This window comes from Rhopilema esculentum, chromosome 16 (assembly GCF_057945365.1).
Source record: "Rhopilema esculentum isolate cy_ngs chromosome 16, ASM5794536v1, whole genome shotgun sequence".
NCBI classification, from domain to species: domain Eukaryota; kingdom Metazoa; phylum Cnidaria; class Scyphozoa; order Rhizostomeae; family Rhizostomatidae; genus Rhopilema; species Rhopilema esculentum.
In genome coordinates this window covers 2,909,468-2,935,651 of record NC_142830.1, presented here as the reverse complement: position 1 = coordinate 2,935,651, position 26,184 = coordinate 2,909,468, and the positions used below count along the sequence as shown (strand labels likewise).

At 36.4% G+C, this 26,184-nt stretch overlaps 3 protein-coding genes across 3 annotated transcripts in view; 2 read left to right on the top strand and 1 right to left on the bottom strand.

The window, feature by feature from the left end:
- The window catches only part of LOC135682441 (uncharacterized), a 57,717-nt gene extending 40,532 nt beyond the window's left edge, over positions 1-17,185 (top strand). The window contains exons 28-36 of the mRNA XM_065197330.2: positions 8,613-8,682; positions 9,289-9,358; positions 9,919-10,004; positions 10,590-10,719; positions 11,346-11,387; positions 11,901-11,978; positions 12,442-12,644; positions 13,613-13,889; positions 14,372-17,185. Of these exons, the coding sequence (XP_065053402.2) occupies positions 8,613-8,682; positions 9,289-9,358; positions 9,919-10,004; positions 10,590-10,719; positions 11,346-11,387; positions 11,901-11,978; positions 12,442-12,644; positions 13,613-13,889; positions 14,372-14,884 (1,469 nt within the window). The 3' untranslated portion in view covers positions 14,885-17,185. The remainder of the gene's footprint in view (positions 1-8,612; positions 8,683-9,288; positions 9,359-9,918; positions 10,005-10,589; positions 10,720-11,345; positions 11,388-11,900; positions 11,979-12,441; positions 12,645-13,612; positions 13,890-14,371) is intronic.
- On the top strand, positions 3-6,156 carry LOC148958216 (uncharacterized). The gene has a single exon (XM_089112881.1). It carries the CDS (start codon positions 5,075-5,077, stop codon positions 5,819-5,821), a length of 747 nt encoding a protein of 248 aa, XP_088969007.1. The 5' UTR covers positions 3-5,074; the 3' UTR covers positions 5,822-6,156.
- LOC135682442 (uncharacterized) lies at positions 16,594-25,886 on the bottom strand. The gene is made up of 2 exons (XM_065197331.2): positions 25,066-25,886; positions 16,594-18,957 (listed from the first exon to the last, which is right to left on the bottom strand). The coding sequence occupies exon 2, from the start codon at positions 18,328-18,330 to the stop codon at positions 17,407-17,409; it is 924 nt and encodes a 307-aa protein (XP_065053403.1). The 5' UTR covers positions 18,331-18,957; positions 25,066-25,886; the 3' UTR covers positions 16,594-17,406.
- Between the last annotated feature and the right edge of the window lie 298 nt (positions 25,887-26,184).

Sequence of the window (26,184 nt, the reverse complement as noted above, 5' to 3'; positions counted from 1 at the left end):
GTTGTATCTATATCATTAGCGGCTTACTGTTTACCTCATCTAGAAATAAGCTTTCACTAAAGCAATAAGAGCAATAAAGATTGCTTAAGATGATATACCATTCACGTAAATGTTAAAGCAGCTTCATCTAGCTAGTCTGCAATATCAGGGCATGATTAAGCCAAATTTGTTTTTTAGCATCGTTCTTGAGTTTATAGAAATTTGGCCATATTTAGCATCACGAAGTGTCCTTTGCTAGCCTTTCTCTGTTAGGGGAAAATGATAGTAAAACCCTAATTAGAGGGAAAACACAAGGGAATGTGTTTCGCTGATAAGCTTTGATAAGATTTTTTTATGGAAGTTGAAGTACCAATAAACGCTTGATCTACTACCCGCATAAAAGAACCTGTTTTTATAAGAACCTTGAGGCTTGAATTTAATCTTTTCAACCCCATAATTAAGAACCCCCAACAGGCTGAAATTTGGAAAGGTTCTTATATATAAATATAAGAAAAAAAGGGTTTTTAGAGTGGTATTTTTACACCCTATTCACACCGGCAAATTAAACCAGCTTAGAGTAAATCAGGTTATGGTAGCTATGTTGCATTCTAATTGGACAACCTAACAACACAAATTCATTTTATTGGTTGAAATTTAACATGAAAAACAAAGCTGGTTTAAGTGTGTCCATTAGAATTCTTGCGGTGGAAAACATTGTTGATGTGTGCAAGGCCTGTACGTATATAAGAACCTTGTTAAGAACCTTTCAGACTGGAATTTAAAATAGCAGCCTGTTAATTAAGAACCTATTCAGGCTGCCAGAAAAAAACCTAGGTTCTTTTATGCGGGTTTCTACTGTAAGACAAGGTATTCAAGCTGCTTTTTGAGAATGTTTTGTAGCGAAGCTTGCATCAAGTACAAAGGCATACAAAGCCTTGTCCAATCGGGATAGAGCTAATTATGAATCCTTCTTTATAAAATAAAACCTCCGTTAAAGAAACACCTTTTGAACAAAAATTACAGTCCGTTATTTTAAGGTCACTCTACAAGGCTTTAGCTGCAGGAAAGACTCTTGGGAGGACTCTTGCACAAGGTTTTGAGGTCTCCCTTTCTTGGAGGCGTTCGTTTCTTGGAGGCGTTTGTTCCTTGAAGATGTCCATTTTTTGAATGTGTCAGTTTTTTTGAGGTGGCTCTTGCTTAAAGGTCTCTGTTTCTTGGAGGTGTCTGTCCCTTGGAGGCGTTCGTTTCTTGAACTTGTCTGTTTCTTGGAGGTGCCCATTTTTTTGTGGTGTTTACTTAATTGTTGTACTGTATCAAAATAATGTGTGAAAACTATGTATTTTCAATGCTGTAGCATTCTTTAACTTTATTTCTGTCTTGCATCGAAAATGCACTGATGCATCGATAGTTTTAGTGGCGCATAATGTGGCCTGGGACTACCGAATTTGTAGTTGCCTCAAAATTTAGATTTATTGCTATGACCAATAGTTGTCTTCAAAGTGAATGTTTGTCATTTTCGAATCAACGTGGCTGGCGATTTGAATCATAACGTTCTTTGTTTGAAAATTACAGTGTTGATAGGAAGAAGGTAGACTTGTGGGCCGATCTGTGGTTAGATTAATAATCATTCAATTATCTCTTAAGGTGCCTTATTCAATATGACGTATTTTTTGGCTTTTACTTATGAAAAGGTGACCTGACCACGTTTTTCCAGACAGTGATTGGTTCTATTTTCGTGGATCTTTTTTAAAGCTTAGATTGAGACTTGAATTAAGAAACCATAATTATCTACCTTTAAAAACAGCCTCTTTTAAGCCATCAGGAGGTTAGGAACCTCATTATCTTCTCAGTTTCTGGAACGAGAAAATCGCACGAAAAAAGGCACGAGAAAGCGGATACAGTGCCTGACACTTCAGCCTGATTTTACTTCCACACTCTGCTTCGAATTTTATTAAAAAATATTAAATATATACTTTGGTGTCATATGTTCTTTTCCCGCTTTTTCGTGCCTTTATGGTGTACGAAATTTATTGTTAATTTTTTTTCGTCGCTTTACATTGATGCGACTTTTTTGTTGATACTTTAAGTGCCAAAAACTTCTGTGGAATTTTTTTTACTGAAGCCGTGAAACCTAAAGGAATACCTCGCCAAATATCCCTACCTCACTCTCAAGCAGAGGCTGGATATGAGTGCCCCTTGAATATTGTAGGGGATGTAAGCTTCAATCAGAAAAAGAACTATGGTTCATTTTGGAGTGTAATTCTGGTGGCTACCCCTGCATTCCTTCATCCAACTCTTGCTGTTAGGTTAAATGCAAATTTCCCTTAAGCTGACTCTCCAGCACAATTTATTCGGTTTGCATTATTCGGTTTTGTATTTTTTTATTCGGTAAATATTCATTTTTTAACTTTATGATACTTTACAGAATATTTTTATGATAGAAGAAAAAAATGAATTATAAAGTGTTTAAATCATAAAGTTTTCACAAAATTTTATTCCACTTGCTTACTAAGGGATTCCGGCAGCAAAATACCAAGGATCTAGTTTCTAATGATGTAAAAGCATCATATTTTGTAAAGCAATATATCTATGTTTTCTTTACCCAGTTTATAAAAGTAACGGCTTATGACCGAAACCTTAGGTTTCGAGCTATTGAAAATTCAGCAGCTTAGGTTTCGAGCTATTGAAAATTCAGCAGATGATCACAACAGTCGCCATGACTAGAAAACACCGAAATCCAATTAAATTGAACGAAGAAGACAAAATAAAATTCAATGAATTGAATTCTTCATATGTCGTTAATGCGTCACAGCCTGTTGTTGCTGCCATGAAGTCATGTTGCGGCACTTCAGTCGTTTCTATGTTGATGGGGTTAGTGAAAGCTGTGCTTTTCAAGCAATTTCTCTTTGTTATGACGTCCATAAAATGAAGAGTTTTCTTACATTCGACGTTCCTTTTTTATGTTTTTAAGGGCGAATAATTGATTCACAAACGGAATTCTTGCCATACGGATGCAATATTTAAGGCTGTAGGATTCAGCAAACACAATTACAGAAGATTGTGCAGTAAATTACTTGTTTATGTGGGGTGAATGGTTGAAAATATAGCTACAGTATTACCAGTGACTGCCTGGTAAGCATGGCAATATATTTCGGCAGTGTGAACAGGGGGCTTGCGTATTTCCGCACAGGGTAGTTTAATCATTATATCCATCATCATCATAACCACAATCGTCAAAATTGAAGGAAATAACCTTTTCACCGCGAATTAAATCCCCAGACAGAGAGGGGCAGAGGTTAAACTATGGCAGAGGTACTATTACTTTTTCATAGATATGGGATTTCCGAAAAATGGGCCCAAACCTATTGCCCTCGCGACCCCATCTCCATTTATTGGTGTGTGTTGCCAGGATTAAGCTTGTTTCTAATCTGTCATACTACGATTTGAAGGCTTTGTAAAAATCAACGGGGAATGACGCAAACTACACTCTTTTTTATAAGAATGATTTTAAAAAATACGAGCCTCAAAATTAGTCAAAAGTTAAATGCTCTATGTTTTTTATTTTCATGCAATACGGTATCAGGTCAGTATTTTGTATGATAGTCGCAAAGCGTTCCGGTGTTGCCTTTAAAAACAAATTAAGAACAAGCTGAGGCTGAGCTACCGTAAAGGGGAATTTTCAACAACGTTTTATCTCAAAAACGAGTAATTTTAGCCATGTGTGGGTGCTTTTTCTGAAAGCTGCCTGCCCCACTTTGTTGGCAATAAATTTCCTGAACATGAGCCTGAACATGAATTTACTGGTCCTTATTAAAAAATGAGGTTTAGTGGTTAGGGTCGTGGACTACAGATCCAGAACCCAAACTTTCATTCAGAGCGAGTAGAGTCGCCAGCTCTCTGCATTTCCAGGTGTAGGAATCACAAGGTGTGGTCACATTAAGTGGAAGGACCAGGACACTGCGCGATAAGCAAAGCTTATCAGTGTCCTAAAAACTACCATTGACAATAAAATGAAACTTGAATTTTGAACTTGGTGGAGTCAAACAAGTGGCCTTGTAATCGAAAATAATCATTGAGAATATCAAAATTTGGTGTACAATTTTGGCTGAATTTCTATGTTCATAGGGACTGAAGAGTTTAGCTGTCTTGAGATCCTTTCTTTCCATATGAATAAAGTAGAGTAAATAATCATTAATGGTGTCTTTCTTTGCTAGATATTTTTGATACACTTAATGTTTGTCCATTTTAGTCTTTATTTAATCGGTTTACAAACATGTCACTAAACGCCGATGGACATTCGGGGTCGCTTATTTGGTTTCATCATTGTTTAAAACAAACTCCTAGGGTTCTTAAAGCCGATCAGAAATATCTGAATTGAATTCTCAGCGAGGTTCATCTTATCAACAAACGGAGAAAAGCTTAGAACGTAAAATCAATAGACGATGAAACAATAGATGTTTTCAATACAGAGACCTCGGATGATTGCAGAGCTTGTGAAATCACTCCCTCGCTTTAGGATATGGTTTCTATAAGTTTCTAACTGAAGGCGGAAACATTCGATTGATTTGTTGCTAGCTCGTTCCTTCCTTGTGGTTTGTTAGCTATGACCAAGTGCCAGACCTGCTCGTCTATGGCGATGAGGAGACGTGTTTAATCGAAAGAGATGTCAACAGGTTACAGAGGAATATGAGTCCTGAATTGGGACGTCTTCTACTGTCTGCGTAATTATACGGCATGTGTTTTCGCTTTTATTGACGTTTATGCAAATAGGATTTCGTCAGATTGCCTTGAAAAAGCGATTTTCACAATTTAGTGACAGTTTGGTAAATTGTGTTTATTGGAGAAAGCAGACCATCTTTACCAGCCGTCGTTATTTCGACACTTTTTTTAAAGCTGTGTATGGATTCGTTTGTTTCAACCTGTTCGCGCATGCTGGATATTTGATTGGTAATTTATATTTGTAATTGCACGTAAAGCAAAGAAATCGATCGATTTGCTTTGATTCAAAGACACAGAAAAGCTGGGCAGCTACCATAAACACAAAGCCAAATATTTAGGTTTCTTTGCTGATTGTAACGTCCGTGTTTGGCGAAACATGAGTGGTAAAGGAGGGATATTCGCAGAACTTGCTCGGAGAGTGGAGTTAAACAGACAGAGGGCTATAGATTCGCCTATTTTACGGGCCAGATGGCGAAAATTTAGCAGCAATAGCGGCGTTTTTACGCCAGGAACACCGAAACAAAAACAGAAGTCTCTTTTACCAGGAATACTTGAACAAGGCCTCGAGAAACGTAATTTGTCGAGAGCGAGTTCAGATTGTAGTTTTAATACGTACTTCTCAGAGGAACAGGACTGTTTGGAAGAAATGTTACGAGCAATAAAAAACAGCAAGCATAAAAAATTGAAGAGTATCCTTAAAGACAAGAAAGTTAATATAAATACATTGAACTTTCATGGCGTAGGACCATTGCACGAGGCCTGTTACTATGGAAATTTAAAATGTGTCAAAGCTTTGGTAGAATGCGGGGCGGACGTCAATTTTCCTGACTCTGAGGGTTGGACTCCATTATTTGCAGCTGTCTGTGGTGGAAATATTCAGTGCGTGGAATACTTAGTTGATAATCGTTCTATTATAAATTGTTATAATTTTTATGGCATTTCTCCATTGAGAGTTGCAGTCTTGGCGAAGAACCTGCCGATTATCGATTATTTAGTAAAACGAGGCGCTGACATAATGGCGGTTGCTGATGATGGAAAAAGTACCTTTCAAATTGCTGTCGAACTTAACGACGATTCGATTTTAACATACTTTTTACATTTACCTTCAATGCACGTTGCTTGAAATACACTAGAGATTTTAATTTGAAATGTAAATACATATTGTTCTATTCCTATTGCGAACTTTGCCTTCTTTTCCTTCTGAGTATCAAATACTTAGACATTTTCACTGTGATTTCAAATCCAGTCCTGCCCTTTTTACAGTTAATACTGAACTACCAGAACACATAAATTAATACTGTTATTTTATGTCAAACTCGAACTTTATATTTATCGGCCTTATCAGCGGTTTGTTTTGGTGGTAAGTTGTCGATCATAAGTTACCAGGCGCGCGTATTATTGTACATTTAATGATTGAATTAGATTAAATACAGAAATGAAATATGCAGTATTGTTGTATGAGATTTGTATTTTTGTCTTTGTGAGCTGCATTCATATTGTACGCGCCTTCATCTGCTTTCAAGGACCACGACAAAGATTTAAGTCTTTTCAGTGAAATAGATTGATAACAATTTTTTTAACTTTATGTCCCCTCAACTTTAGAGATAAGGGCATAGCACCTGCCGTTCAAGAGAACGGCAAATACACCTTTGACTATTTGAAGAGTCTTGTCATTGTAAGATATACGGAGTTTAAAAACATGCACCTCTAAAGCCGACGAATGTATTAACGAATCTAAATATACAGATTTATAGGATCCGAATGATCCCTTTATATGCTTTGGGTTGCTTTTTAAGAATTGCTTCGTTATAGCAAAGGCCTACAAAAGATCTTGTTCGTGAATTTCCAAGAAATTTCACGTCTGTTCTTGATTCTCATTAGTTCAGCAAGTTTATGCTTATCAGTTGCCCATCGTGCAGCGCTTTTGTCATTTATGCTTACGTTGCCCCTAGAACAAAAAGACGCTAAATCTTGTTTCGTACATCTTTGACCGCACGGTTGAAAAGATCTCAGATTATGAATTGACGTTTGACTAGAAAGAGGAATATCTTACCCGTTTTCGAAAATCCTTATTCAGTTGTAAGACGTGACTAATTCGGAATGAAGTCACGAGTGGCAAGTTAGGGTGGAGGGGCGGATTAGCATGTACGCAGGTATGGTGAAACTCCACGTATTGAATTCAAAGCTAATCAACTGTTCAGTTTCGTTGCTGGATATTTTGTTGATCGCATACAATTAGAAGCGGAGAACCGGCCACCTGTATATGCAGGGGGTTTTGCGAAGGGGGTAGGGTGATTTTCCTGTACGTTTTAGCTCGATATATTGTATATCATTTGTAGCCATTTTTTACCTGATGCCCCTCTAATTTTCTTTTCAAAGGGGCGATCCCTGATCTAGATCGAGTTAGATTAATCTATATCACGCTATTTTCCAAATGTTATCTACGGTTTGCAAGATCATTGTTTCGATTTGAATGATTCCTTGGAAAATTTCATAGTGCAGCATTCTTTGCATTTTCCAGCGGATATGTCACAAACTGGCTTTTAAATCTTTTTATGCAATCATCAGCTTGAGCACCGTGGCAATGTTGATACCAGGAGTTCTTTTGTAATTTTTTGCAAGGCTTCTTGAATGCCAAGCAGCTGTTCTCTTAGGCCTAGGCTATTGATGCTCTCGTTTCATGCTATCGTTTCGTGATTTGTATCATGCTAACTGGGGTTGCTATTTGATTTACAATCTTAGGAAGGCGTAATGAAATTAAAATTTTGCAGATATATATATTTTGCTGGTATTGCCATCAAAATGCAACGTTAATTACTATTTACCGCTCCTTTGTCAGATATCCAGCAAAAAGAGAAACGAAAAATATTGTTTGCATGTGTCTTTACAGTCACTACAAAAAGAAAATCGATTATACAAGAAAAATCCCTTTGCTATTTACTTAACATTGTATAGCTGCTGCATTCAAATTCAATTTGATATGATTATTATGAATGGTTCAATAAGTTACGGTTTTGAGGTGCCGAATTTGACATATTTTCTATGACTGCCAAGTACATTAAAATTTGAAAATCGAAAATCGATTTTATTTCATAATGTAAGTAACCAGTTTATTAGTTTATTCAAAAGCAAATTCCAGATTTCTTATAAGCTTTCGTTATCTTTGCAAGGTTAACAGAATTTTCCAAACCCCCTTACATTGTTTTCAATAATACATCCCTCAAACTTTCTAACTCATTTTGAAGTCCAAGAGTCCCAGACTTTAGGCCTTGTGGCTGACTATGCGACTACGATAGATGACCTTTTGATACGATAGATGAACTGTCTCGGTAGCCAGGCCATGAATTAAAGTTTACAGTGTTCTGATATTATATGAGGACTTTCAGTCAAGCAACAGCTAAAGAAATTTATATTCCGCTTGACAGGTGAATCAAGATTACATAGATATCGCATTAGGTAGGCCGGGTAGTTGAAACGAGTCAACTCCGGGGCCGGGCTGAAAGCTTGCTAGATACTCTGCCCTTATGAGCAAAGGCTGTTGATAATTTCAACGTTTTATATCAAGTTCTCACCTATAAAATTTTTGCTGATGATGAACTTATTCCGCGATACCTGACAATAGGGTTTTTTCAAGATGTTAGATGGTCCAGAAAAGAAGGACTATAGCTTTTTGAAGACTATAGCTTCTAGATGGTCCAGCAAAACAAGGACATAATCAAAGAAAGTCTATAGCTTCTTGCATCGTTAGGAACTTTTTTGCGGGAATCTCCTGCATTTCTGTAGTACTGATTTTCTTGACCCCCAGTACAAGAAAGGTTTGAATGTATAAAATTTAAAGGACGCATGCTTTGCTCTCGATGTTATGCACTTTTTTGAATACACCAGGGTTTGATGTGTTTCTCCCTTTATTCCAGGATTTCCCACCGTAGTCGTTGGCCTATCTCTAGTGCTGATTATTTTCGGTAAAATAAAGATCACATCCTGGTAAGTAAACTCGAACTATATTTTTTCTGCATTTGAAGAAAAAATTTCTGAGGTAGGCTGTCAAGCTCTGATCTTCACCTAGTATCATCGATGGGGCGAAATTATGCTGCCTAAACGATTTACAGTTAAGATTGTATAAAATTTCCGTAACCCCTACATGCCCTTGTCTTTTGAAAAGTTTTCTTACCAGACCATACACTTTGAATGCGGGTAAAGACTTTAGTTGCCTACAGTGCCTGCAATGATGGAACAGAGTTAAAACAATTATTGTTAAGACAGAACAGTAATGGTATTTTGTCCCCTAATTATGTTGTTTTCATGATATCATTATTTCTGAAGGCTGTGGCAAAATATAATTATACAATACACAATATATTAATATCGACATTTTTGTGTTTATTCCGTAGTACTGCGTTGTTTTCTTTCTAGATCTCTTTTTCTTTCTAGATCACACCCAGGAACCTAGGCTTAGCCGCATGAATGTTACTTCCGTATTTTTATGACTTAACAAACCTATACAAAGTCTAAAAGATTGAATTGCATTACATTGTCTAAACCTGAAGTGGCAGTGTCGCATTTGTAATGCTTCCTGAATTTCCTTCCTAGGTGTTGGATCGATCTTTCTTCATACAGCCACTTTCTTCTTACCGGTATTCCGGTATTTGCCTTATTCATTGTAAGTATTAACTTTGTTTATTGCCAGTTTTGTTATTGTGGTTATTCCATGTAATTACTAATTGAAGCAGTTATGGATAAAGCTGACTTCTTTCCCCTTCCCCATAATTTCCGAATTTCGATTAAAGTGTAAAATAATTTCTTGTTTAAACCACATCGGAAGTCTCATTCATCCCTAAGCCGATACTATTTAGGCAGTTGTGATTTTTGGTAAAATATTTATAACATTAGGTAGCATTGCCATAATATTTATTTTAAACAGCAATGAACTTCTACGAATTAAAATAGCTTGCCCCTAAAAACATTCATTAATCAAAGCCCATAACTATCCTACTTTCGTTAGTTGCATAATTTTCATAATATTGCAAGTATTACATACTAAAGCTTCCATAACCTTTTCGAAAGTTAGTTTGGGGTAAGTTGATGGAAAAGGAGGACAATAGCTTACTATTGTTTGATACAAAACAAAGTCACAGGGGCTGGAGGGGCGGTTTCTCCCTAGTTAGTTTGCTAGTTAGTTAGTTTGTTGAAAGGCCCTGAACCCTTCCTTTCTTTTGCCAGGTAACGGTGATACTGTATGCGTTTATTTCAACGTCATTGAAGAAGAACAAGGACCTCCTCAACACATTTGTACTCAAATATACCAAGTATGTGCTGGGGCCTTCTTCCTTGTAAAAATAATAATCAATTTTTGGTTAAAATGTTACTGCTTTATGTATTGGCAAATAATTTTTCAAGCAATTTGAAGTATTGCTTCAAACAGTTTCTTTGAAAAAATGCCATGCTGGGTGTCTACCAATATTAGACTCAAAATATTTACGATTTCTCATGAATTGCAACAGTATTCGCTCGAGATGTTTAAGACTGGTACACACACTTTTTTATGAGAATTAATTGTACAAGAATGACGAGGCTAGAAACTGGTGAAGTTTAAGAGATAAATAAGAATGATATCCATGCTCGGATTTCAGAGATAGTTTGACTTTATATCTAAGCTCGAAATCCCTTTTATTATTCCTCTGTTTGATTGTAACAGTACTTTAAAATCTCGTTTGAAAATCTTTTGAAGATGAGCCTGAAATAAAGCAGCTGTGTCAATGAAGCAATAAAATGATATCGCTCTTCAAAGTTAGTGTATGCTTCCCACAAGCAAATAGGCTTAAAAGAAATTTCTGCCGAATGACGCTACTTTAAATAGAATAATTAAAATTCTCACCATGATCGATTTTTAGATTTGCCTTATGGTGTTCGCCAATTTTGCTGACAATGCATATCCTGACAATCCTGGCGCTCGCTGCCTTTCTCAGTTTCAACGAAAATTATGTCTGCCATTATGTTCTCGGTGGTTTGTACGGAATCGAGGTTGGTATACGTCAAAATGATAATGATCTACTTGGAACGTGATTCAGCTAAGATGGTTGCAAGACTTAACAACTATGAATATCTACAAAGCTGCAACATTGAATGGCTGCAACATTTGACTTTTGTTTTCTAAATAGATCGAGAGAGATATTATTTGTCTTAGCAGTGATGCACTGATATAGCATTATATCTAAATCTTGCAGCATTAACAGCCAGGGCCGTCGCTTTCTATTAAGCTCAAGAGCGGTGTCCCAGTCCCATTTACCGACAAAGTTGGCGAGCCATCTTTCACTTATTGGCAGGTCTGGGTATTCACTGACGAAGCACCCCTAGATAGCATAAATCTCCTGGTTTTTGCAGTCAAATGGTTTTCGAAGGGGGATATGACACCCACGCATTCCCCTCATAGCTTTGCCCTGTTAACAGCATCTTCTAAATACCATTTTCTTCTTTAGATTCTGTGCCACAGTAATACTGAAGATTAAAACCTTATTCAGAATACTTTTTGTCGATAACGCCTTCGACCATTTTGCAAATTTTATTCCATTTATTGTTTACAATTGTATTGGCTTGGGTAAGAAGTACAATGTATAAGGTTACTGATCATTATACGCCCTTCATTTTAGGGAGTATTCCTTATTGTGTACCAGTGCTACATAGAAAAAATGGTACGTTAAAAACTGAATTTCTTATTCTTAGTTTTAATCCAACTTTATCTTGAATAAATCAATATTCTAATTCATCAGAATACTCTACTTTGAAATTTGATTTTGTTAGAATATTTTAGAGAAATTTATTACCCAAGGGACGTGAAAATGAATTTTTTGAACTCACAGGAGATCTTTATTTGAAAATCATTATGGATTTTTTAATCATTGTGGTCTAAATAATCTCATCTCTCCAACCGAATGCAAATCATAAAGGATGATCCCGTCACTACGTTTTACCAGTTTACTATGCTTTAACTGAAAATACCCCCTGGATTTCTAATCATTTTTTTCTCAGTATCTTAATGAATAGAGCAAGTTTCATACTACACTAGAAGATTTTAATATTAGAGAGGATTCCGAATGAAGCACGGATCCAAGTTTTTTAAAATTTGATGCTATTGTGTCATTTTTGTATTATTCTTAGATTGTGGAACTCTGTTTTCAACTATAACTTTTTTTAAATCGTTGTAGGTGCTGACAAAGTCTGGAGCAATGAGCCCTCAACGACCGAAACGCAATCATTCCTATAGTGTTAAAGAAACAATTACTGTAAGTTGATGGTTGATGAATAATGGAAATTGGATGGGCTTGTATTTAGATGTTTTACGCAGTACTTGACGCAGTTACTCAGTGCAATATATACCTTATTCATTTTTGGAGGTTGTCTTTGAATGTCCTCCCTATGTCGTCGTTCTTTTGGGCAAGCGAATCCTTTCCCGTTGATAATTTTTGATAGACATAATCTTGAAATTTTTGTGTCAGGGTATATGTCAAAACCAATGGTCTTTTATTGATTTGTTTGAAGTGGATCTCTATTAGGCACCAATAATGGAACTCTGAAATAAATTCTGGCCCATTTTTCTAACATCAGAAGTAAATCATAAATATATGAAATAATTCCCATTTTAACCCTAGACACCAGGTCCGTCTGTTTTTCAGTATTTTAATGAATTTTGTAGGATCGGATAATCTAGGCCCTTCCGTGAATTAATTTTTGTCTCTCTATTGATAGTATGGCGGGGACACATGCGTTGAAGATGGCAATGGAAAGTATTTGATAAGGAGGCCTTCGAAACGAAGCCTTCAGGATGTATCAAGAGCCTCAATTTCAGTTTCCGTTGGCGTGAAGGGATCGAAAAGATCTGATTTGGATCAGGACTCAGATTCAAACTACTTTGATATGTACGGAACATCAGATCGTCTAGGCGCCTCGAGGTACCCTTTTAGTAGAACGCATTCTTTTGTAGTTGTACCTTTTTGCGATTTACAGTTTCCCATTCAGGCAGAAATATTAAAGATTAGTGATTTATAATAATAAAATTAAGCAAATTCATATTGCTACTGTGTATCATCTTACAATATTTGTGATTACAGCCAGGGTCAATGTATATAAAACGCCGCTGTTGGTACCACAATAACAGGATATGTTTTTCTTTAGTACCAAATATTTAGCACGAGACGAGGAAAATATTGCTTGAGGAAAATATTGCTTGTGGAAAATATTGCTTGAGGAAAATATTGCTTGTGGAAAATATTGCTTGAGGAAAATATTGCTTGTGGAAAATATTGCTTGAGGAAAATATTGCTTGTGGAAAATATTGCTTGAGGAAAATATTGCTTGAGGAAAATATTGCTTGTGGAAAATATTCCTTGAGGAAAATATTGCTTGTTGAACGACATTTATAGGCACAGATGTTTGAGGCACATTGGCTGGCACAGCTTTCTAACAAAGAGCAATCTGACCACGCCCATTTTCCCCAGTAAGGGCTGCAACGATGATTTATGTTAAACATGTCAAGGCCATAAGGGGCTGAGATGTAGTGGGTAATTTAAATGGTTATGCTAATTGACATGTTTGAATGTTAAAATAAAATATTTCATTTTCTCATACTTAATCATGCATGACACCATGTCGTCAACACGTATGTTAGGGTCCGATATATTAAATGGTAATTGGTCAGCGATCAACGATATTAAAGAAGTAATTCTTAATGAAAAAATTCTTAATGTTTTGCATGTCTCTTCTTGAACTGCACATTTTTACCTTCTAAAGCAACTAAAAATTTTTGTAGAAACCTGCTCTGCTGTTCTTCTAGCTTTCGCGCTTCTGTTTCAAAGAAGACGTTTTAAAAAAATTCTTAATTGAATATTCAATGACATATAATGCTAATGCTATGTTTCAGATCACCTAGAAGAGTGCCTGTTGTCAATGAGGGTGACATCGATGAAAATGGACAGCTTTTGAAGGATGACTCCACTGAGGACTCCAACGAAACATTGTCCGAGCCAAGAGAGACACAGCTAACGAGTTTCGATGCTAACAGTGTGGAGACGTTCAGTCGTAAAAAAGCGCCTAGTACCTGTGGTAGTGTCATCAGCGTTGAAACAGTCAATAATTCTGAATCCGCTTATAAGAGAAAACCGTCAAGCAATTGCGGAAGTGTTGTTAGTATCGAAGCTGTAAGTTTGCGAATTTTTCTTTTTACTTTGCGCCAAACAGTTTGATTTTCTCTTTTTTAACGGCGAAAAGAAGGTCATTGTTCAATAGATAAAAATACGCATTAGGTCTTGTCAGCTTGAGTTACTTATCAAATTTTTCACGATTCTTGGAAAATATGCTGTAGGATTTAACCCGTTTTGCTTTGTTGTATTTTGTATTTGTATATGTATCTAAGATCAGCAGATTCATAGGTCAAAGAGAAGCATAAACGAAGTATTGTCGCTGAATTTCGTCGTCAAAGCCATTTTATGCACCTTCCTGCAATCCTACGTCCTCCATATGTTTATCTACATAGAGGTTTTGATCGTCACAAAGTTCTTGTAATTTATGACGTAACAGGTGAAGCCATTTTAGGAGAATGATATGAAGCATCAGTTATAGGTTCCTGTTTATTTGACGATATTTCTTGATTCTCGTTCATTGATTTCTTTTCCTTCGTCAGAAATCCCGCCAACAGATTGGGATTCAAGGCATCCCGGTATACTTTCCCGGATCGGCTCCTCCTCAGCACATGCTGACGTTGGAGCGAAAGAAAAAGGGAAAACCGAGCAGCCGGGCAGATTCTGAGGAGCGGTATGACAATGTGGATGACGATTTGCTTGGTGATGACGATACCACAACACGGGATAGCAAGGGCAGCATGGACCCAGATCGGATGTCTAATATTTCAAACGAACTGACGACCATTTTGAAAGAGTTGGAGGCCTTTAGCTCTGATACTACATCCCCTACAATTCCAAGAAAGGTTGGCACATCTACTGAAGCAAATGGTCACGCTAACAAAAGTCCGGTATGGCAGAAAAGAAGACCACCATATGAAAGGCAAGGCAATGTAGAGATGACAGACATTAGATTTGGTACAGTACCATCCTCTAGACCAAATTGGTATGGGGATATTAAAGATTCTGGCGACGGCCTACACAGATGTACAGACGATCTGTACACAAGCTTCTAGGCATGTTTGACTTTGAATTTCCATTGGTTTGTGAGCTGGCTGTAGTCCTGAAGAAAATCGATGTTTTTGTTGAATAGCCAAGTGCATTGAAGTTAGCAGTTTGTACCACAAGAATCAATCAACGAAGCAGCCCGTGCTATAATTGTGCGTTAGTCTGTGAATGGGAACCTGCGAGAAAGGAATTCGCATATCTTTGTGTCAGGACATACTCCGGAGACATCGGATAAAATACATTTATTCCCAAGTTACCATCAAAGAACACTGGGTTCAGTGTGAAATCCCTTGGATAGTTTTAACTGAATGTACAGTAAGTTTTTCTTTACCTTTGTCGTGAGAAGGATCTCGCAAGCAATTTACACCGAATGGTATTAGCTTTCAGCAGCTCAAACCATGAAAGGAAAATGAACTTTGGTGATGAAAATACAGCGTAAGTCTTTCTTCTTCACTGAGACTCGTTGGAATCAAATTGATAGCTATTTGTAGCTAGAATTATATTGATGTTTGCATTACACGTGTATAAAGAGTGTCGATTGACCTAACGAGTGTCAGCTGGCCTAACGTAGGTAGATCATAATACTTCAAATTAAAAGCGAGGTGTGACCCCTGATATGTACTCCCTTTCAACACAGAAACAGCGATAAGCCACTGCCTTCATATACCAATCTTCTTCCTCTAATACACAACGCTTAATGTTTCTAGATATTTAATCAACATTAGCAACCTATAATTAAGAGAATACAATCAATTGAATCCGATAATTTTTTGTTCAAATAGGCAATAAACGAATGATTATATTTCCCAATACGTTAACTCTTGAATAGCCTGTCGTTTTTAGTTAATTGGTATACAGCCATAAAACGCGTCAAAATGAACTCGATTATCGCGTATTATGACCAAAGTTTGAATATACTGTGGGGCAACATTAAAAAGCTTGGTGCAAATTCACTCCTTTTTAGAAAATATTTTTCTTATAATTCATAGGATACTTATGTATTCGCTTACACTTTATGTAATATTCAGGTGCAGTTTCAATTATAAAACGCAACAGCCGCAACAAACGAGCCTAAGTTTGCCCATTGCACTTGCGCCTTTGTGTAGATCCTTTTGTAACGATACAAGCACCTCTAATCTCGTTGCCAGGATGAGGCATATGATTGTCTCTATTCTACTAATTATTGATCCTTCTATCTAATAAAACCGTCCAAATTTCCATTGATAGCTGTGTTTATTTGTGACTTAATCATAACTTTAGTTTTACAACCACACGTTACACTTGAGTAGCATGCGTGATTCGTTCTATAAATCCTTATAGATTTGTTTAAAATTGTATAATTATTTATATATAGTATTTATTTGTCTTTTTTATATAGAGAACATGCAAAACCATAAGCAGACAGAATAGAATAGATATTGCTTTTTCGCAGATAACTTAATCATGGACTGGTACAAAGAAAACTGTAAACGTTCTAGTTTAAGTAACCTCGTGTTTGTAATTTTCCATACTTCGGATGAAAATAATTCTCCCCCACTTTTACGGTAGCCACTTTAAAACAAGCGAGGTTCAATGGATTCTGCGGACATACCAAACCTAGGCATATATGAAGACCTTATATCAATTTGAGTGCTTAGCACGAACTATTAACACCATAAAATAAAATTTATTTATAGATGTCCCTCCCCATCATTATGCTTGAGTTTTTAATGGTGGGTTGCTGTGTCTTAAGGGGGCTTGTTTTTGGAATTCATTGGCTGCTCGACTTTCTCCTTTTCTTAGTAGTTGTTCGCAGTTCTCATCAATATTGAATTTACTCATAAGGAGACCTCTCTGATTTTGGCTGAAGATTACCAAACATTAGCTAGAGTTTTAGGCATACCATCAGAGAGAACGTACTGCCGTAGCACATTCGCCTCCAATACACTGTCCTTTTCACTACGCTATCCAGACGTCATGTTTTAAAAGTCCTAGTAGAACAAGTTGCTTTGTTCTTTTCACAATTTCTCACGATCATCTTAACTCAAATTTATACCAAAAGCATTATTCAATACATTTTTTCCTTGTTTTGTTACATGAATAGATTCGTTAAGTAATTAATAGCAAACTAGTTATAGCCGATATCGAAACATATACGGTTTTAGTTAGCATTTCCTAGATATTAATGAAAAGTTTCTATTAGGAACAATTTGTTTTTATTTTTTATAAAGAGTGTAATTTTTTAAGTGTTTGTAGGTCTAGCATTTAAAATGAGAAAAGTTTTTATGTTCATAATGTTTACTGCCTTTGAACATCTTGTTTGAAAGTTAGACCGTCCATGCTATATTCTTTTTAAATGGCATGTTCGTTAATTATCGCTACTTTTTTAAAGAACCTACATTTGCATTGGTTGGGGGAGTCCAACACCCGAAGTATTTCTAATGAGCGTGCGCAGTAATTGTAAAGTTCAATGCGCATACTCTAACTACAAGGACGGGGGATAACTCATTTGGCAAACGAGTAACAACTCTGCCTATATCCCCCTGTTGGTCTAGTTTTTCTCAGCCTCCAATAAAGAATCTTCTCCTGTCGGTTGCTTTTTAGCCGACAAATCATCTACGACCTGCAACTCTATATCGCGAGAAATCTTTGCTGATTTTTCTGCTTTTCTTCGCAAGGTTTCTTCTTTCTTTTCTTGATAGTATCTTTGGTAAAAGTACACCAGCGGGTTCAATATGCTGTTTGACAAAAGCAACAGTGTCGTATAATCATTTCTCACTTTGGCAATATACAAAACAGCAAATGGAAAACTGCATGCGAAGAATGAAACGACAATCAGGACTGAGGTCTGAAGGATGCGCTTTTCTCGCGGGCTGCACGCAGACACGACTTCTTTCTTGCCACTTTGTAGTGTTATTATTTCGAAGATGCAATCTTTTGAGACAGTTTTATAGATTATGTATGCGTACAAGATGACGATCATGAAGCCGCATACCAACACCAAGGACGACAGCAATAGTTTTGTCAAATGGTGGTCGTTTGTGAGAAGATAAACAACAATCGTTGGAACCAAAAGCAGGAAAGATAGCACCCAAATAACAACGATCAAAACAGTGTTTTTCTTGTGGGTGAACCAAAAGCGATGCTTGAGGGGAAACCGTACTGCAAGAAGCCTATCAAATGAAATGGCAAGAACGTGCAGTAAAGAGGATGAGACAGCGAACCATACCAAATCATGCGTAGTCACAAACACTGCGGTGTATTGAGCCTCGTTTTCACGGATTAACTGTTTGATTATATATAAGCACATGAAGAAAAGGCTTGCACAAATATCAGCTGCAGATAAACTTTGAATCAAGTGTTGGTATTTCGTCTTTCTCGTTTTATGGAGGTATAACAGTACTAGCTCAATGGTGTTCAAGATTAGTCCAAGACAGCTTAGGATGAGGCCTGTGATAAACGTTCCCAATTCCATCCTGTTTGTTAAGTTTTTCAGCAGACTGTAGTTTGGGCTTCTTAGACACAATCTCAGAGTCTTCTCCCGTTTCTGTTTTGTGTTCGTCTTCACTTCAAGGCCTGAAATGGCTCTTCCCAGTTTCTTTGTTTTTCCGCACCCAGCAGTCCCCTAGCTGTTTATCATTTATTCGAACGCCTATTTGAATGTGATTTATTTTACACTACCTCGCAATATATAGTAACATCCTCTCTTTTGCAACTGCTTGGTTGTATTAAACCTTCAACTAACGTTAATGTTGACTGCCCTATGAACACTAGCACTTATCCAAGTGTTAAATCCCTCAAGGAGTCCACCTCGGCCCTTTTATTTTGTCAATACCTTTCAGACTTGGCCTACTGTTTTAAAAACATTCATATCAGAAGCAATCAATCTAATCAGACATTCGGCTTTTTGTCCTAAAGCTAATGAAATCTTCGTCAATCTATTTCCTCTGCACTTGAAGTGTCACAATGGAAATCAGGAACATGAAACTTTGAAAATGAATCCAAGATTCCGCAGCTCTGTCATGAATGACTGGATATTGTCAACTTTCTGCTTTTTGTGGCTACGTTACCATACTCAAAACAACTGACATCATCTAGAAATCTGAAAAGATAGAAATGCCAGTTTTATCTCTAACCATAAAGACCTCACGATTCCACAGAACTCGAAGGCAAAGCTACTCTGCAAAGTCATGTGAAATATCAAGCTGTTTCAAGCAGCATGTTAAAAATCCTCATAACTTTTTCAACCTTCTTGATTGCTGTAAGATTAGTCCATATAGTGACGGTGTACTTTTGCCTCTAATTATCAACTTTTTTCAATAATACCCAATGTGAATTTTCACAATATTGCTTCTCTTCTTGTCATGGAATTAAGAGATTTAGACATTCCTTCAACTCTGGTTTCATCAACAAATATAAACAGCATTTTCCATTGCAATTTTAAATGGTGTGTCATTGCAAACTTAAGTTTTCTATCAGAACCCAACTTAATCTCTTTGATAATTTTTAAAACATTCAAAGTTACAAGTAAACATCTGGAAGTTATAAAGTTGCGCATGAAAATGATTGGACATTGTATTCTATCCTTTATATAATTCATGTATTGAACTACCGGTATTTCTTTCATGTATCAAGAATTTTCTTTTTTTCTTGATTATACATTAAGAATAGTTAATATACATGTTAGTAAATCGAAGCTTTTCTATCATGGGAAAAAGATTTCTGACGAGATCATTACTGCACTGTTTGGCAATTCTCTTGCTAAAATGCTAGAGGGCTTTGTAATATTAAACAGATATGAAACGCCCTTTTCCGTTTCACTAATGGTTTTTCTTAAAATAAATTGAAAAAAGTAGCAACTGGCCTGTTTATCGTTGCAGTAGAGTTTTCCTCTAGAGGTACCCAACTTTTGAATTAAATATTTAGTGTTTAATTTTGCAATTGCATCTCCATCTTTCGTTCGTTTCATTTATATGTAAATTTTGTAGACAACTTACGAAATCTGTTTTATTCATTTTAAGAAAATGGAAGGAAATGATCAGGTACGGACGGAAAAAAATTTAAAGCCCCACCTGCAGCATTCAAAAGATGTTCTTGGTTCTGCAGTTGATCTCAAAACAAACTAGTTAGTTGATCGAGCTGAGACCAGTTAGTAGTAACTTGTTAGTTAAAGCTTTTCTATCGTGGGAGTAAGACTGCTGACAAGCTAATCAGGAAATTTCGTTCAAAGCCTCATATCCATGATAGAACTTGACAAATTGTAGATGTAATGGAAAATATGTTTTTTTGAAAATAAGACGTCTAATATTTTTTCAGGATGACATTTTCTCGCATAAATTACCTCTATGTGCTTCTAAAATGTAGCTCTTAAACACTTTTTTATCTAATAGCCAGTAAGAAATTTCTAATCTAACTAGCATTTGACATCGAACAATTACGAAATTATATCAACAAAATTAACAAGTTTAGTTCGCAACCTGAGCTTAAGCCCTTATTTTCAAAACACATTAAAAGAACGCCTTTATTGTACAAGTTTGTCTATGCAAAGCTCACGTAGAAGCTGAGAAGGCATGTTTGTCATATAGAATGTTTATGTTTTCAAACAATAAACCTGCTATTAAGAAACACCAAAAGTCTACACCATTGCTTCAAATGGGAAAAAGCAGATGCAACCGAACTTTGGTAATAGCTTTTCTGCCTACATCCTAATTGATTTTGCACGTTGGTAATATTAGGAGCAAATACTTCACATCCTAGATAAACATCTTTTTGTGAAATATTTGTGCGGCTGGGTCTTTCACAAAAGTACCTATTAATTTTACAAATATTTTATTGCAAAGCGACTAAGCATATATTTTCTGAGAACAAAAATTTCATGATCTGCTAGCAGCCCAAATTTTTCGTAACTACAGTTAGGTATGCGACGTACAGATGTAACTGTAAATAAACGATTTATGAGACCAGTGTTATACTAGAACTTTGAAGACGCATGGCTCTGAAGTATCTGGAGAGGTAGTGAATCAAATGGAAACAGCTCACGTTTAGATGTTTCTTTGGTTTTTCCTTAAAAGACTATAAAGTTTGATAAAATTAGCTCTGGAAAAAATTTGATAGATGCTTCAAATTTTCGTTTTTCAAATGTTCTGATGTTTTATACTCTGAAGAGTCCCAGACAAAAAGCTCAAGTACGTTTAAAATGCTTGCCATTTTCAAAGCCATTTGTTTAATTTTGGAACCATTTATTTTGTGCAATTTTTGAAAAGTCTAAACTGTGCACCTCCTCACATCATCCATAGTTCATGCTAGACATAAAAAAATTAGAGCAATAGTCAAATCTAATGTACTTGATCATTGCACGGTGCTTTAATAAGTCTCGTTTTCTGCCATTTAAATTGCAATGCAGTACTTTCTCAGCAAATTGGTACTTAGTGTTTTGTGAACTGTGAAGTGCTAAGTTGCAGCAATAACACAGAGAAAATGCAAAGACTACAAGTATGCATCACCAATCACAAAAGAGTCTGGGCTCTAATGTCTGTACTACGTCAAGTATTATTAACTGTGATTTTGAATCAAACGCAGAGATTGTATTTTGGGTTTGTAAGCGTCTATATAATAAACCCCGGAGACAATATAATGAGACTTGCAATCAACGTGGAATCCCTAGCATCAAAATTACGCATTACTTGAGCAGTGTTCTATTAAAAGCATCATGAACTGTGCTTAGCTTGAAGTTTGAACAGCTGTGTTCGGCTTCGTGAGTGAAAACACAAGCACGAAACCAGCAACTGTAATTATCTCTTTGTCCAGTCCATTTTGAAAAGAAGTAGTCATCAAAACTTAATGTGAACGATGACATCAAAACACCTCTGTAATAATTTGTAATCTGTAATTTGTATTTGTAATCTAAACACCTCTGTAGTAATACTGACATGACAGAACAAAGTTGACCTGAAAGGTATTTTTAAAGCGATGCAGTGGAGGAAATGCGACTTTCCAAAACTTGTCGGCTGCAGACCTAATACTGGAAAATTTTCCTATGTTCACCTGATATCAGTTTGTGAACTTCCCTTCTCTACCTTGCATGATTTGAACATTCTTGACAAACAATTAGCATCATTTTATGTAGCTTTCTTAAGTATTTTCAGTCCTCAAAAGCAAGCAAACACCCCTGTTTAATTACCCCGGCGAATTCCCCGGTGAAATAATTTAAGCAAAATTCTGCCCCGGGCAAGGCAAGATCCTCCCCTGTACAAAATAACTGTCCCCTGGATAGATCGCCTCGATCAAATTCCTCGGTCACAAGTCTTGCAAACCTCGGTACCAAAACCCCGGCAATCCAACATATAGCAAATTTTGGAATCCAGGCCGGAACCGATAATCATTTATAGCTGATGCATGCGTAAACTACCTTTTCAAATTATTGGCGCGAATTCACAAACGAGACTATCATATAGCTACTTACAGACTTATGCTGAGAAGATCAGCAATGCAACGGTATTGCCATTATCACTGACTTGAGTTTCGGATCAAATTATTGAATAGTTTAAGGTCATGCAAGGTGGTATTTTTAAGAGCTCTAAACACCTTTTGTAGCCTGACGAGTACCAATCCCATGAACAGTTGATTTAGCTGAAAGTAGCCATGAAAGTAAGAAGGAGATAGCTTGTGAAGTGCATTATAGATTAAGGTTGAAATAATTGTGTGTAATACTTCTTGTGGCTGATTTTTAAAGGATGAAAAATTGGCGAGGAGGAAGCAGAAAACGCTTCTAATTTTCTTCTGTAGTCGGAATAATAGATTAGAATATTTTTCGTGGGTTAGGCTCCATGCACCTTAGCTATAGAGGCAGATGAGAGAAGGAAGAAGGAAATGATCAGGTAGTCCTAGAAAGCTTCTTACAAAATTCAGTGATGTGGTATTTCCACCACTGAATCTCATCCATCAGTTTCTGTAAAAAGTTTGCACAATTTGCCCTTTGGTTTGGATAGACTGTTCACCAATTTTTGTGGGGATTATTTGACTGTAATTCTGCTAGGAAATTACATGGAAAGAAGAAAAAGAAGGACTAAAAAAGCGTTGAGATATAGCAGGAGTTCATTATGAAGTTTTGCTTGGTCTAGAACAGGCCAGTAATGACGGAACAGCCACAGAAAGTCTGAAGAGAAAGAGAAAGAAAAAGCAAACGTTAACTGGAGGAGCATTTCAGTCACACTCTTTTGATAGCAGCGCCTTTTCTGTCCTGGCACCCTCACTTGGATGCCATTTTCTACAGAAGCCAATGATTTATAGATTTTTTGTTGGTACTAAATCAAAATCAAGAGCCTTCTCTGGTAAAATTATACCATGTCAAAATTCTCTTCCTTTTTTTCGGAAGAATCGTTAACTGAAATTCACAATGAGCTGCAGACCTTCTTTACATGCAAAAAAGAAATTCCAAAATGTGAAGACCAGAGGGAAAATTGACAATTAGTAGTTCTGTTTACCTGGCTTTAGAAGTAGCGCAAAAGCACGGCAAAATTGTATCAGTTTTTTATCTGCTGCAAAATCTATTTGCGAAAATGAAGGAATATCCAGTACAATTAGGGGAACTGTTGTCGTGAAAATACCTCCTCAAGTAACTGCTAACTCTCTTAAAAGTGTTGGTGCTGCTTAAGCAGTAGCATAGTAGGAACGTTTTCAAACTTTCTATTTACTGTTTGCTAATGTTTGTATAATTGCGAAATGTGTAATGTGCAGCTAGTGTCGTGCTGATGTGCAGTCGTCTAGCTAAAAGAATGCTTGATGCAGGCAAATTACACATGCCATGTTCCTGTTGCTTTATATCCCCATTCAAAATGAAACTGTCCTCGGTACAAATTTAGGAATCTCCGGTTTCAAATTTGACCATCATTTTCCCCACCAAAAAGTGACCGCCACCCCGGCAAAAGTCTGACCTCTCACCACTGGGGCTTTTAGACGGGGGTATAAGTAAGGAAAAATAACAATGAACACGTCAATTCATTTGCAGTTCTTTAGACTTTTACATTAGACTGGGAGTTTAAGAGATGATGAAACAGTGTGGTGAAAAATTTTAGCTAGGCGCCATCTTACTTGTCATTTTCACCACCAACTGTTGCCTTCATTTAAAAACTCTTGCTCACGAACTAGACGTTTATTGCTTTGCATAGATGAGAATCAGACATCCATACTATCTTAAAATGATTTCCGAAGTTTAATTTGCCTTGCAGAATGGATCAAATTCACTGGCATTATATTAATGTAACTGGATTTCCTCGCGTCTTGTTAAATATGCCAAAGCTTGTTTACTATCCTAAAGCATTTTTACACTATCATCTGTCAATCATTAATGAAAGCAACAATCAGTCAAAGATGGCTGCCAATTTCATCCACCATACCAGTTACGAAACCTAGATTATTTGTCAAACTAGCAATGCCTTTTTGTGTATTTTTGACAAGTTCGTAATTACAAGTAAAAGCAGGTGTTGTTACGTCATCAGTTCAGCCTACCGAGACATAAAAGCACATCTTTTGATTACATAGACATGAGCAAGGCGTTCTTTTTAACAGAAAACTTCAAAGGGATAGCAAAGCAAGAAGAGCTGAGGGGAGAAAATGTCTTAATTTATATTAAGGCAACTATTTTCGAGCTAATTTATATGGAACTTCCTACTCATTTAAAATCTATGACTTTCATTCATTTGAATTCACTTCATCAGAGTCAAGAAAAATGATTAGTTTAGTTGGATCGTCTTCATAATCAGCGAGATAATCACACAAGAATCGAAATGAAATTGTTTGATAAAGTGACAACAAATGTTTTATTTCGTTCTACTCAGGTTGAGGGATGTCGGAAACAAGGCTGCACCAGCGGGCACGTGCCTCCTCCATTTTCTCAAAAATACCCCTTTTCTGAAAATTGACTTCAAGAACTTTTGGAAAAGTACCCCCTTGTACAGACAGTTCCCCGCTCTATTTATGCATCTCCAACTTTGAGATGCTTCCAACGGCGTAGTTGTCCTGACCATACTTTTATGCTTGTTATATGTCTTTATTTCCTTCTGATAAAGTACTATTTCTACCAACCTTCAGAGGACATTGTAGGATAGAAGATGCGTGTTCAAAAATGACTTCATAAACATTGACTTCACATACCAACTATTTGTGGAAAAGGTGAAATTTATGGAATGCTGAAGAGAAAGAATACACTTACCTTTAAAGTATCCAACTGTCTTTTTTCAACTGAAAACCTTCCTGAAACACCGTTATTTAAGAATTGCTAGTCCCGGGTTAGTAACTTTAATCAACATCAATTGTTTCTTTCTTTTCGAACTAATTCTTTTAGATAGCTTACACCAAGCTGACGAGATCTAACCATTCATCGAGCTTCGCTTACAACAAGTGTCTTCAAAGACCAAGATCACCTAATTTTTGTTGAATTTTTGAATAATTTATGAGGACTTATAAAAGCGTCGCCTTTTGTAAACAAAATTCCCCGAACGTGTTGTTTTTGGATTAAGTTACCTTTGCATTTTGAAGATTCGATTTGCCTTTCTTTCTCAAATCCTTCTTTCTTTCTTAGTCTTTATCAAAATTTGTTTTTCGAAATTCAAACTTTTTACATTTATCAATGATTTTGCAGTTCCCAGTTTCCTCGTTAGCAGTTTCCAGCTATGGCCTTGTAGTCACTAACAACACTAACATACCATTTGCTACAATGTAAACCATTAGTTTTTTGATCATCGAGATAAGCACGTTTTTGATATTTGCGCAGGTCGTTTTTGTAAAACTCTATACATTTATCAGAAAACTTTCAAAAGGCATTTACTGTTAATTGATCTTTGCAGCTCGCTATTTTGTTACCGGTGCACATATAAAATAGATCTTGTTCACGATACTATGCATTCATTCTGAATCATTTTATCCCCTGTGTTATTAACAGGCACCGCGGAGCAGGGGGAGCTGGGGGGCTTTAGCCTTCCCACTTTTTGCAAAAATGCCAAATATTAAGTATCAAACTACCAGAAAAGCCTCTTTTAATACGGTTTTAGTCCCCCTACCACTTTTTTTAGACCCCCTCCCACTTTTTTTAGACCCCCCACTTTTCTCAACGCTCCGCGGTGCCTGATTAAAAATATCACTATTATATATTCTTCACTACTTGAAGCTGAAAAACAGTTTAGATTTATCTTTTCTTTTACTGTTAAACAAATGTTACTTTTACTGTTAAACAAAACCAAAAGGGATGATCCTTGCCCTAGAAGTAAGAATGTTGAAAGTAACTTTTTTCAATTCTAATAATTTTGTGTTTTTCTAAAGGTTTCCGAATGGC

Coding starts and splice junctions, on each gene's coding strand:
- LOC148958216 (XM_089112881.1), top strand. CDS start 5,075: ATGAGTGGTAAAGGAGGGATATTCGCAGAACTTGCTCGGAGAGTGGAG.
- LOC135682442 (XM_065197331.2), bottom strand. CDS start 18,330: ATGGAATTGGGAACGTTTATCACAGGCCTCATCCTAAGCTGTCTTGGA.